The following is a 14,319-nucleotide window of genomic DNA, read 5'->3' as shown; positions in this document are numbered from 1 at the left end:
AAAAGGAAAAGTTTACAAATTTTACAAATTTACAGTCAGGGATATTTGTTGTCAATATAGTGAAACACTGTACTTAATCAATAAGTCAACATGGACAGAATCGATATCTTTATTTATCCTACTTATCCATGAATTTGCTATTTCTTTCCATTTATTTAGACCTTATTTAATTTCTCTTGATTATTGTAATTTTTTCTAAACAGACTGTGCATATCTTTGGTTGAATTTCTTCCTAAATATTTCATTTTCTCTGACAATATTAAAAATTAGTTTATTTTTGTTATAATATCTAGTTGTTTGTTGTTGCTGTAGAAAAATTAATATATTTGCAGGTAACTCTTGTATCTAGGCAACTCCCTAAAGTCTCTTATTACTTCTAATATTTTCCCTTCTAATATTTTATTCTGATCTTTTTACAAAAATAATCTTATTATCTGAAAATGATGGTTTTACTTTTACCTTTCAAATCCTCATATCTCTAATTTCTTTTTTTCTTTTCTTATTGCTTAAGGCTACAGACTCCAACATCATGTTAAATAAAAGTCATGATAATGGGTATTTTTGTTTCATTTCTTAATTAAATGAATGTGCTCCTAAAATTTCCTCATTAATGAAAATATCTGCTATAACTTGTTAGTTTAAGGAAGTTGTCTTCTATTTCTAATTTACAAAGAGGAATTTTTCAATTGTGAATTCAACATTATCAAACTTTTTTCTGTTTTTAGTAAAATAATTACATGGTTTTTCTCATAATCCGTTAATGTGGGAAGTTACACTTAGATATTTTTTAGTTAAGCCACCCTTTCGTACTTGAGTTATACCCAACTTTTCATGATATTGTTAACTTTTCATACACTATTGGAGTTAATTTGCTAATATTTTATTTGGAATTTTTGAATCTATTTTTTTAGTAAAATAATGCTGGAATTTTCTTTCTCTTAATGCATTTGTATTAGGATTAAGATTACTAATTTTGATTATCAAAAATATATATTTTGCATAATAAAAAATGACACAAATAGTTTTAAAAGAAAGAAGCTGGGAGAATATATGTGCAAAATATATAACAGACATAAAATTGGCACCCCAAATATATAAGTAACTCTCATAAATCAATAAGAAAAAGACTAACAACCAAAATCAAAAGGGCAAAGGACATAAAATGAAATTCACAAAGAAGACAACCTAAATATTTAATTATATTCATGAAATAGTATAAAAAGATTCTCAACCACACTATAGACTGGGACAATACAAATTTATACAATAAGTATATACCATTTAAAAACCCATTAGAATAACAAAACTTAAAATAAAAAAAGGAAGTTCTGGTGTTGTAGACAATGTAAAAAAACAGGAATTCCATCACTGCTGGTGGAAGTGTTATTGGTACTACCAATTTGAAGAGCAATTTGGGAATATTTTGTGAAGTTTAAATATGCATGACTTATTTCCTAACAATTCTACTGCTAAAGAATCTGTCACTTAATATGCTCCAGAAGGGTGTAAAATTAGAACCTTAACAACCTTCCTTCAGTAGGAGGATGGCTAACTGAACTGTGAGAGATAAAATGAATAAACCTGCTTATATCTATATAATATATCTTGAAAACTACATATTGGGTAAACAAACACTAATGCTAGTGGGAAAAATAACATGTACAATATGAACAAAAATAATATGTACATATATTATTTATGGCTACAATTGAATGAGTTAAAATATAAAGCATGGATAGAAAAGATATACACCAACTTCATAAATTAGATGACTTCAGGGATGAAGAGAAAGGAATGGGGATGGACAAAGGGGTTTCCATTGGGACATTAAATGTTTATTTTCTCAGTAGAAGAAAATATGACAAAATGTTAACATTTGTTGGGGTATCCGGGTGGCTCAGTCTGTTGAGCTATGACTCTTGATTTCAGATGAGGTCATGCTATTAGGGTCCTGGGATCCAACCCGGGGAAGGGTTCTCTGCTCAACATGGAGTCTCTTGGGGATTCTCTCCCTCTCTCTCCCCTTGCTCAATCTCTCTCTCTCTCTCTCTCTCTCTCTCTCATAAATAAATAAATAAATAAATAAATAAATAAATAAATAAATCTGTTTAAAAATGTTAACATCTGTGGGGCACCTGTGTGACTCAGATGGTTAAATCAACTGCCTTGGGCTCAGGTCATGATCCCAGGGTCAAAATGGAGCCCAGAGAGGACTCTGTGCTCAACAGGGAGTCTGCTTCTACCTGTACCCACCATGTTCTCTCTCTCTGAAATAAATAAAATCTTTCTTTTAATGTTAACATTTGTTAATTTGATATAGAGCATATTTTATAATTCTCTTTAGCTTTTTTCATGTTTTTTAAATGTTTCATAATTTAAAGAACTTCTTTAATAAGTATTTGGTAAATAGGGTATTATATTACCACTCTTACTGTCCTTGAAACCTTTCTCTATGTATTCCCTTTGTGATTGAATATTCCCTGGGCCAGTTTCCTCATCTGTCATACAAGGGTGTATAGGTGATCACTGAAGATTCTTTCTACCTCAGATACTCTAAGTGCTTTCCTTTTCCCATCCCCCTTACACTTCCCTCCTACCTGCTTTTAAGATTCACTACCTGAATCCAATCAGCGATCCATCTCTTTTTCCACTCTTAAGTCTCCTTTTCTGAAAAGTCATCAGGAAACGTTTAACCGAAGCATGCTTAGTAATCAACTTAGCTAAAACTCTAGAAAAGTTTTTGTTTGGTTGGTTGTTTTACATTTAAAATAAAAGTCCTACATGTTCATCTACCATCTCTGATGCAGAAGATGTGTAGGGAGTAGGAGGAGGTGGTATTAAGTAAGAAACGATGCTCCACTGGAGCAGAGGTACTACTTCGTTCTTACCTGGACGTCAGTCTCCAGCCAAAAAGCTGCTAACTGTGGAATGGACTCAAATGAAGGCACCGTAACTCTTTTCACAATCTGAGCAAGGCAGCGTGGGGCGGAACACACTGTACTTTCCAACTGGAGGTAGGGTGGAAAAGGAGGGTGCAGGGAAAGAGGGCTGCCCACATCAGAAACATCCTGTAGCATCCCCTCGTATTAGGAAGGTGCATTGGCTGGGCAAGCTCCCGGAAGAAAGCGCTCCGGGCTGCTGCTGCAGCCGAGGGAGCTCTGAGCTGCAGCCCGCGCGCCGGGGGAGCCGAGGAGGTGGGGCCAGGGGCGACGGCCGGACCGCTCGCTCCCCTCTCCCGTCGCGTGCGCGCGTGCGCGCGAGCTCCAGCTGGAGGAGGTCGCCGAGGAGGATGGGCAGGCTTGACTAGGCTACCGAGGCCCTCAAGCCTTCCACGTGCTGAGGACTCTGTAGCGGCCATGGGCTACCAGGCGCAGGGGCCCGTCATCCCGCCGCAGGTAAAGCCGGGACGTGGGGCAGCTTCTGAAGCCAGGTCTTTTCCAATTTCATTCAGCCTGCAATAGAGAGCCGCTGACTTCACCGGGGTCTTGGTTTAGCACCGCAGAAAGTTCTCCAGGAGAAAAAGTTTTGCCTCCATCTTTTTTTTTTTTTTTTTTTTTTTTCTCGACAGGCACTTTTCAATATAACCCCTTTAATTTCACAAAATCGCATCATTGACTCCCTAAACAGATCCTGTATTCTGGGATTCCGTGCGGCAGTCCTTGAACTTGGCGCAGCTGTAATTGGGACATTTTAGAATGGAGTTTGTCTACAATGCTCTGTTGAATTACCTGTTACTCTTAGTCATTATGTTCTTATAGTTACTGACATTACTAATTATTACTACTAATATCGTGTGGGTGTCCTGCATTGCGTATTTGTCTGACACTTTTCTAATTTTTTGACTTAGTGAATATTTAATTGCCATCTTATATATTTAGAGCAATCTAGATGACAGAGAAACCCTCGTTTCTGAACAGAAGCACAAAGGGAAAACTTATCACCAGTTCACAGCTGTTTTTAATGTTGTCAACTCGATTATAGGATCTGGTATAATAGGTAAGTCTTGTTTTGTTTTGTTTTGAATTTTAAGTGAAAAGACGAAATTTAAAATGCTTACCATGTTACTAGCATTGATTATTTTTAAGGAAAAAAATCTTAAATAATAAAGTTGGTAATTTTTCCCATAAAAACCTTCCTTTTTTCCCAATGTAACTATGTGAATCATACCAACGTCTTTTATGCTGAGATGGGACTGTGATTCAGACTTTTTCCTCATTTGAGAGCATCCTTCGTATGTGGTAGATTAAGGTGGAACTGCATATGGGATATGCCAAATTTATTTTTATGGGCTATATGGTCAATTGATAATACTACCTAATATACTTTTTCCCTTTTCCTGAAATATCTACCATTACTTAAACCACCTTTCTGTGACCTTCTAGAGTGTAAATCTCCAGATATTTGGAAGTATTGAAGGTACATAAGTTTAATGTGAAAACAACAGTCTTGTGAAAATTAAATACATAACAGTACTTCCTTACCTATCTATACAGTTTTAATTTTAAAGTACAAACTTATAATGATATATTAATTTTAAGTATCACTTAATCAATAAGTAGATATTGGTTAAATGAAAATGCATAGATTATTTTATTTATCAAAGGAGCCAAATAATCAGTAGATTATTCATTGTAGACAACGGGCATGAAAGAAATGAGCAGCTCATATTTTCCCAGTTTGAACCAAGAGGAAAATTCTGACAAAATAAAGTGTGTTGCATTATAGTAATTAAGGCAATTATTTTTTCAGTGCTGATTTATCTTTTTTTAAGATTTTAATTATTTATTAGAGAGAGAGTGTGTGCACAAGTGGTGGAGGCAGCGGGAATGGGAGAAGCAGGCTCCCCTCTGAGCAGGGAGCCTGATGCAGGGCTCCATCCCAGGACCCCTGGATCATGACCTAAGCTGAAGGCAGACACTTAACCAACTGAGCCACCCAGGCACCCCTAATTATTCTTTCTTTTATTTGAAAAATCCAATTTAAGAAAAAGCAAGGACAAAACAAAATCCTGCAATATGCATTAAGAACACTACTTTTTCCGGTAAAGTTTTAACATTTTAATTACAGTCATCACTGAACATTTACCTGAATTGAGTTACTTTTTTCACCTTTTGCAAGCTGATGTGTTTCTTGGTATTACCTGCTTCCATATGCAGACATTCTTTTTAATGGCACATAAAATAGAGGTACGTGAGGCAAAGTAATCAAGTAGGGGCAAAGATTTGTTTGAAATTCTATCCCTATGGATTAGGGAGTTGTAGACAGCTCTACCTGGCAGAATTCCAGAGTTAATTCCTGAAGTTTAAGCTGATTCATGTCAGCAACATTAAAAAATATCTCTTAATTATGTTCAGCAGATTTTTTTTTTTAAGATTTTATTTATCCACTTGACAGACAGAGATAACAAGTAGGCAGAGAGGCAGGCAGAGACAGAGTGAGGAAAGCAGGCTCCCTGTTGAGCAGAGAGCTGGATGCGGGGCTCGACCCCAGGACACTGGGATCATGACCTGAGCTGAAGGCAGAGGCTTTAACCCACTGAGCCACCCAGGCGCCCCTGTTCAGCAGATTTTTAAGGGAAAATTTTCCAGAGAATAAAAGTTCTGGGTGGATATATTTTAAATATGTTTTATGTTAAATATTTTATTGCCCATAATCTAAAATTGACCGTTTCCAAAAGAAATTCATAAGAAATACTTTCATATACCCCTTCAGATTTATTAAAAACACTTTTGCTATGCCCAGGTGGCTCAGTCCATTAAACATCTGCCTTTGGCTCAGGTCCTGATCCTAGGGTCCTGGGATGGAGCCCAGAGTGGGGCACCCTCCTCAGCGGGGAGTCTGCTTCTCCCTCTCCCTCTGATCTTACTCCTACTCCTGTTCTTGCTCTCTCTCTCTCTCTCTCTCTCAAATGAATAAATAAATCTTTTTTTTAAAATATATAAATAGTAAAAAAAAAATTAAAAATTATTAAATAATAAAAAATACTTTTGCCTTCTCATTTTTCTCTCCTGGTTACCCACTTTGATTCTGGAGTCAGTCTTTCCTTACATCCCATAATCCTTTCGTGCTCTTATTTCTGCTTTCCCAGCTAGTGTGTAAGGAAAGCTTTAGTTCATTACTTTCTGTATATTCAAGTTTATATTCCCTCCTGAGCCTGAAGTGAACATTATTTGTGTGAACTGGCTTCTGTTTTTCATTTGCTCCTTTCTTATTCTTATTCCATCACCTTAAGAACTTGCTCTCTTGACCTGTCCGTAGCTTGCATTTTCTTCTGAAATAACATTAATATGCTAACATTTAATTTGAGTAGCTATATGCACTGTTTACAACCATGTCCTATAAAATGTCAATTTACTTAGCCTGTTATATACAGGAATTGGGGGGAGGCTTCTATATTTCTATATGTTTTATTAATGTGATGGGTGGGGCGTTTTATATTTTTCCAGGATTGCCTTATTCAATGAAGCAAGCTGGTTTTCCTCTGGGAATACTACTTTTATTCGGGGTTTCATATGTTACAGGTAAAATACTACATAATTGCTTTTTCTTGCAACTTAAATTATGCAATGATGATTACACACACACACACACACAATAATTGAATTTCCTAATTAAGAAGTGCATCAAATAACTCTAAAGAATTCAGACATTTACAGCTGAGAAGATTTGCTCTTCCTGCTAATCCTCTGAACAGATTAGAAAAGCATTATATATTACCAAGCCTAAATCCTTTTCATGTGCCTTTTTCACTTTATGCATAGAGTGGTAGACGGGGGAGCCATTTTAAAGGCTGATTAATGCTGAAAGAGACTGCTTTGAAATTGTAGACAACCAGGCCTTCCTTTCCCACAAAAACCTTAAGCAAGTGTACATGAATGAGCAACATTTTCTAGCAATTTTGGTGCAGGTACAACTGAAAGGCCTGGTGCTCAGCCAGCAGGGTTCACCACCCACTCCCCACCTCTCCTGTGCCTGCCCAGCCTCTCTGCCTGCCACTGTCTTTAAGCAATAAGGTGCTTCTGTATCACTTCTGCTTCCCTCTTCCCGTGTAACCTGTTCGTTCACACTCATGTTTTGCCATTCCTCCATCTGAGTGCAGGCTTTACAACTCGTAGTCACCTCCTCTTTCTGCTGTTCTCATCCCTGCCCTGTCATGCCACCAGCGCACCTCATGACAACCACAGGGTCCTTCCTCTACCCTAGAATTACTGTGGGCGCCTGGGTGGCTCAGTGGGTTAAGCCTCTGCCTTCGGCTCAGGTCATGATCTCAGGGTCCTGGGATCGAGTCCCGCATCGGGCTCTCTGCTCAGTGGGGAGCCTGCTTCCCTTCCTCTCTCTCTGCCTGCCTCTCTGCCTACTTGTGATCTCTGTCTGTCAAATAAATAAATAAAATCTTTAAAAAAAAAAAAAAAGAATTACTGTAGAAAAGGCAGTGATCACAAACAGATACCACCTGCAGTGGTTCTTTTTACGGTGGCCACTATGTGCGGTCACTTAGGTGCCCTTTTACCGGGGAATGCAAAACACCCCAGCCTTGTTTTTTCAGTGTTGACCTGGCTCTTGATGGCACCAGCTTCCTGTGAAGTTACAATCCCCAGCCACCATTTCCCCACAGCCTTCAGCTAATGACTGTCTATTAGGAACATAAAAGCTGTGCGCACGCGTGCGCACACACAGGCACACCTGCGCCCCAAGAGACCAATGCGTGTTGCAGGTGCAGCCACTCTCCATCAGAGACAACCTCCATGCCGAACTGTTTCTCCAGCCCTAACCTGTCACTCCCGTTCTCTTGAAGAGCTTTCCTCAAAGTCCCGCATCCCACGAATTTCTGACTCAGCTCTGCTTCCAGAGACCCTGATGGAGATGCCATGTCCTCATAAAATCTCAGGTTTTGAAGGCCAGCCTGTAACTCTGCCATTTTTTCCCCCTCAGGCTGAGGAAGAGAGAATAAAGCATGCTATAGATACCAAAGTCTGAGTTGCCAAAGCACTGGACTGCCTTCCTCCCTCCTTTCTTCCCACCTCCTGTTCTCCCTAAACCTAAACTACTTTGAGCCTCTACAGCTCTTACTTTGTCACTTAACATCCATAACGTAGTGACTTGGGACCTCTAACACTGCTTATTCAGGGTTGTTGGTGTTTAAAAACTGCACTCCATTCACAAGAGCATTCACCACACTAAAAAATCCCACTCAAGGATTACCCTTGTCATTTTTAATTTCCTGTTTCCCAGTCAGTCAGTACTGACAGATAATTAATTTCCACCTGGGCATAATAACCATGGCTTATTTAAGTACATAGTAAACATTTGCACACACTGTAAACTGTAGGAAAAAAAAATTTTAAATGTGTATCACCTAAGAATTAAATACTTGAGGTGAATTAAGTCACATTATACACAAATAAATCATAATGTGAATAACTTTCTCAACTAATGCTATGCATATACTTGCAGCAATGACTGTGAGCAGCCCTTTGAAAAGTTATATATTGCAAATTTATTAATCAGTAGAAATTAGTTACTCTTGTTAGTTCAGTTGCAGGATCAAAATCTTTAAATGATTTTGATGAATAAAGGATGACCACACAGAAGCAATAAAATGCATAGACTATGATTCATTTTATTTCTTAATTAGGCTTTCAAGAGGAAAATCTACAAGTAAGGTATAATATTAAATCTTTCTTTAAATTGACACTTTAATTACACAGTGGTTTTTCTCTATAATTATTATTTTGTCTTTTTAAGTATCTAATGAGATATGTTCAGCTCAGCAGTTAATTTTTCTAAGGCCTATTTTCATGTTTGTGAAATGTTATGGAATAAGAACAAATTAAGAACAAATTATTTACAACAAATGTTTCTTTTAATTTATGATTTTCATATTTGTTGGTTAGAGTGTAATAATTTTTATTGTCCAAACGTACATACTGATATGTGCGAAATGATAGAGCTATTGGCATTTAACCCAGTCTCAAAGAAGCAAGTATGTTTTGGGGACAAGGAGGCACCTCCACTCACTGTTTATTACCGAGCAAAGAAAATGGAAGGGCACTCTGAGGAGATGGAAATGTGGAGATGCGTAAGAGAACTGTGTGAGTGATTCCATCTGCTTAAGCATAGGGTTGATGTTTGTGAGTGGAGAGGGAGGAAGTTAGAGGCTTGCAGAGGCATTTATGAAGGCTCCCATGTAATGATAATCATTACCACATCGTGAGGACTAGCTTGATGCTGAGCATAATGCAGCCACTGTATCTAATCCTTCTGACTTCATGAACTAGGTGTTCGTGTTCTACTTTAGTGGAGAAGGAAACTGAGACTTTAGCAGGTTGAAATGACTTGCCCAGAGTCACCAGTTACTAGCAACAGAGTTGAAATTTTGATTAAGTGCATGGATTTTGGAGCCAGACTACCAGGATCTGAGTCCCAGCTCTTCCTTTCTAGCCCTGTGAAGTTCAGCAATTTGCTTAGCCTTCTGTGCCTCACTTTTCCCATCTATTAAAGGGGGGAATGGGAGGTAATAATTGCACCTACTTAGAGTTGTTGTGAAGCTTAAACAAGTTAATATGTATAAAGAATTTAGAAAAAAGCTTGGCACGCAAAAAGTGTTGTAAAAGTATTTGCTAGTATTTTTGTGGTTCTTCTCGTTATTATTTTCAGACTCCAGATATGGTGCTTTCTCCACCACCAGATGCAGCCTATTGAAAATAGCCAAAAGTAACACCAGTTCTCATTCTTTATCCTCCATAACATGCCAGGCATTGTGGTAGACAGATACATCATAATATTCACAGACTTTTCAAGGTTTGGTGTATGGTTTTACTTTACAGAAGAGACTCAAGAAAGTCAAATTTTTCACCAAGATCACATAACTAATAAATAATTTTCTCTGCCCCATGAAAAGGATTATTTTATCTGAAAGTATTAGAGGATTTCCCTGGAGGATTTTAAGCAGAAGACAAGGTCAGATCTATTATGGTATGGTCAGATGCATCTGGTAGAAGAGGGATGTCAAGAAAATCTTGGTAGGGTGGGAATGTTAGAAGTGTTTTGAAGGGAGGCCACATTGGTGGATGAGAGAATAGGCGTTTTCACAGTAATCTAGGCGAGAAATGATAAAAACCCTAAAATAGAGTAGAGATTAGAAATGAGGGGATATCATTGAATAATCTATGATGCAATTGTTAATGAATTTGGTGACCAAAAGAAGGTAGCAGGTAATGGGTAATGAGAAGTCTAGGGTGATACTCAAATTTCTGTTGGTACTGTTCACAGTTTGGAGAAATAAGATGGAGAAGCAGGTTCCAGAACAAATATATAAATTAGAATTCAGACATTTGAATTTGAGATATCTATGAGATCTCCAAGATAAATGTTCGTTAGATAGCTAGATATAGAAATTTGGAGTTTGGGAGGAGTCTGGGTTGAAGATGAAGTTTGAGGAATTAATAACATCTGTGTGAAAATTAAAGCTGCAGGCATGAATAAGATCATAGTAGGACATTTGAAGAGTGAGAAAAAAGTCCAAGAATCCAGGTTTTCAACAGAGTAAAAGAAACCAATGAAAAACTATATGATTGTTAGAAAATGTAGGAGGAAATCCAAGAGAAAGTGATGTCACAAAGACAAGGGAAGGTGATCGAGGAAGAGGAGAATAGTAAACAGGAAAAAAAAAAAAAGTGCTACCGAGGTAGCAAATTAGATTAAGATTTAGGAGGTGTCAATTTGATTTATCAACTTGGAGCTCATTGGTGAATTTGTTGAAAGACAATTCAATGATTTGGGAGGGAATCAAGGTGGAAAACACATTGTAATGATTTCTCTTTTCTTCTTTGTATTTTAATGGATTTCCAAATTATTTAAAGGATAAAAAAAAATCAACGGTGATGGAAGCATGAGCAAGAGAAAAGAAAAAACAAGAATCACACCCTGTGCATAGCTGTGTACCCAGTACAACTTAAGTGTCATTCTCTTAACCATAGCTATAAAAGGGAGCTACTAGTAGTACTTCATTATAAAACAAATGATCTGATTCTCCTCAATCTATTTTTTTTCTGAATGCTTACATCATTTTTCATTCTCGGTTTTCACACATTGAACGTTTATGATATATTTGATTACCTACATTCTGCTGCTTGGACAGCTGAGCTGCAGCCTGTTAATAGTTGTTACACTAGCTGGGTTGGGAAAGTAAAACCTGATGCTTTGACTCAAGTCTGCATACCCTCTTCTGTCCAGGTCATTGCACAGATATGTTAAGTGTATTTGCAACTCAACTGAAAAATATATAACTGGAAACACTACTGTTTCATGAAAGGTAATGTTTTATGAAAGGAAAGTAAGCCTTGCCAAGCCAACTGACTGTAGCATTAAACTGAACTCTTCAAAGTTTCTTTCTTTAAGTCAAAACACAAAAAACTTTTGTATTAAATGTAGTCTGACGTTTGTTTAATGGCTCTTTTTGCCACAGACTTTTCCCTTGTTTTACTGATAAAAGGAGGGGCCCTCTCTGGAACAGACACTTACCAATCTTTGGTCAATAAAACCTTCGGCTTTCCAGGATATCTCCTCCTCTCTGTTCTTCAGTTTTTTTATCCTTTTATTGGTAAGTTGAATGTGAAAATGGAAAGTGTAACTCTTTCATAAACATATAACTATTTCTGAAGAAGGTAGTTTTAATAGGAGATTAAAAGTGAATGGGTAAAATTATAGATTTCTTCCGAAGCTGAAATATGTTTTTTTTTGAAAACCTAAGGGTTTGTGGAAGGCATGTGCAAGGCCAACTTGTAGTTTAAATCTGCACTGTAATGGTGGACATGTCCCCTAGCACTTCTTACATAAATTGTTAACATTCACCAACGACCAAATTGACATCATTTTTTAAAATCAGTAATACAGAAGCTATTGGTCAAACCATTAGCTCCTTATGTCTCCACGGAAGGCTAAGAATGTATTTCCCCAAAATCTGACTTTTTCAAATGAGTGAATATTTGGGAGCCTTCACAGTTTTCTATTATTGTTCCTCACTTAGAGCAACGTGTGTATTCCTGAAAACATATGTGGAAACTGAACTTTAATAACAAAAATCACATTTTTTTTTTTAAAGATTTTATTTATTTATTTATTTGTCAGGGATAGAGGGAGAGAGAGAGAGAGCGAGCACAGGCAGACAGAGAGGCAGGCAGAGGCAGAGGGAGAAGCAGGCTCCCTGCCCAGCAAGGAGCCCGATGTGGGACTCGATCCCAGGACGCTGGGATCATGACCTGAGCCAAAGGCAGCCGCTTAACCAACTGAGCCACCCAGGTGTCCCAACAAAAATCACATTTTAAATGACTACAGAAACTCACTGTTACTTAAAGTTGTTCTGGAAAGAATTCATGAAGTGAAGATGTTTTTGTAACATAAATTGATATTCTCCCATATATTTGTTGACTATTTTTGAAATTAGACATATTTATACTCACAATATATATTTGAAAGAGGTAGGATTATGCCAATATTTGGGAGTAACTGATTACTTTCAAAATAGCTTAAGGGTATTAAGGAGGGCACTTGTGATGGGCACCAGGTGTTGTAAGTGATGAATCACTAAATTCTACACCTGAAATTAATATTACACTGTATGTTAACTAACTGGAATTTAAATAAAAACTTGGGGAAAAAAATAAAGTGTTAAATGCAAAAAAAAAAAAAATCAAAATATTCATGATGAAATATATGCTGGCTTCTTGGTGACTGTATTGTTTTAATTATGTTTTTAGCTATGATAAGTTACAACATAATAACTGGAGATACTTTGAGCAAAGTCTTCCAAAGAATTCCAGGAGGTAAGTCCATGTACTTATTTTATGTGTTATTCATAGTTAATGTGGTTCATAATAATTTACAACCAAAATACAAGTGGAAGAGTTGGATGACTTCAAGTATCTAGCAATATCCATGATCCATTCTGATCCTAAAGCATTAATGTATTTTTTTAAAGATTTTATTTACTTATGTATTTGTCAGAGAGAGAGAGAGGGAGAACACAAGCAGGCAGAGCAGCAGGCAGAGGCAGAGAGAGAAGCAGGCTCCCCGATGAACAAAGAGCCCAATGTGGGACTTGATCCCAGGACCCTGAGATCATGACCTGAGCCGAAGGCAGCAGCTTAACCAACTGAGCCATCCAGGCATCCCTCAGCATTAATCTATTTTTATAGATAGTTTAGTTCTTATTTAGCTGTTTAAAGGATATCATTACAATTCATCTTATGCTATATATCACCAACTCTATGTAGTAACGTTTTTCATGTACTGTTTTTACTATGCCACTTCTAAAATAAGCAAGCTGACTTTTTTCTCCATTATTTGTATTAAGATATAATTTAATATAGTAAAAATTAGCCCTTTTTATTTTTTTTTTTAAGATTTTATTTGTTTATTTGACAGAGAGAGATCACAAGTAGGCAGAGAGGCAGGCAGAGAGAGAGAGGAGGAAGCAGGCTCCCCGCTGAGCAGAGAGCCCAATGAGGGGCTCGATCCCAGGACCCTGAGATCATGACCTGAGCTGAAGGCAGAGGCTTAACCCACTGAGCCACCCAGGCGCCCCAAAATTAGCCCTTTTTAATGTTTAATTCTGTAACATATAGTTTAACAAATGCTTATAGTCACATATCCACAACTACAATCAAAATACAGAACAATTCCTTTACCCACGCTCCAAAATTTTCCTTATTAACCTTTGTACAAACCTTCTCTCATCTACAGCTCCGGGCAGCCACTGATCTGATTCCTCTCCCTGGTTTTGCTTTTCCCAGAATGACAAATAAATGGCATCATATAGCACGTAGCCTTTCACGCCTGGCGTCCTTCACTTAGTATATTGCATTTGAGATTAATCCAAGTTCTGCATTGTATCAGAAGTTTGCTCCTTTTTTTTTTTTTTTTAAATTGCTGAGGAGTATTCCATCATATGAATGTACAACAGTTTATCTGTCCCCCAGTGGAGGGACATTTGGGTTGTTTTATTTGGTATAATTCTGAAAAACCATTTTGAACATTTCAAGCAGACCTTTTCAACATGTGGCACAACCCCATTCCCTCTTCAGCCTTTCACCATATCATGGCAGTTTGAATAATTCCAAGATCATGAGTCTTTTTGTTTGAAGAGCTTCTCACCACACTACACAATCCTCATTTCATAGTGACCTACTCTACAGCTGTTATCATAGTTGAAAATGATGTAAAAACACCTTTCCTCTTAGTCCTGAATCACTCCTTCTAGAGACAAACTAACCAAAATAAAACAAAACCTAAAACTAGAAATTGTACTTATTCCTTTCA

At 37.3% G+C, this 14,319-nt stretch overlaps 1 protein-coding gene across 4 annotated transcripts in view; it reads left to right on the top strand.

Moving 5' to 3' along the window:
• Positions 1-2,954: 2,954 nt before the first annotated feature.
• Positions 2,955-14,319, top strand: part of SLC38A11 (solute carrier family 38 member 11) — a 52,149-nt gene continuing 40,784 nt past the window's right edge. For 3 of the 4 annotated variants that reach the window (XM_047721449.1, XM_047721447.1, XM_047721446.1), the window contains exons 1-5: positions 3,228-3,395; positions 3,879-3,996; positions 6,447-6,521; positions 11,468-11,602; positions 12,759-12,824. In XM_047721449.1, coding sequence (XP_047577405.1) covers positions 3,357-3,395; positions 3,879-3,996; positions 6,447-6,521; positions 11,468-11,602; positions 12,759-12,824 — 433 coding nt within the window. In that variant the 5' untranslated portion in view covers positions 3,228-3,356. Of the gene's footprint in view, positions 3,015-3,227; positions 3,396-3,878; positions 3,997-6,446; positions 6,522-11,467; positions 11,603-12,758; positions 12,825-14,319 lie in introns of those variants that run through there. The other variant, XM_047721450.1, reaches the window with a different exon arrangement.

This window comes from Lutra lutra, chromosome 3, assembly GCF_902655055.1.
Source record: "Lutra lutra chromosome 3, mLutLut1.2, whole genome shotgun sequence".
Classification (NCBI taxonomy): Eukaryota; Metazoa; Chordata; class Mammalia; order Carnivora; family Mustelidae; genus Lutra; species Lutra lutra.
The sequence above is the reverse complement of the archived record's forward strand: the minus strand, read 5'-3'. Positions and strand labels throughout refer to the sequence as shown.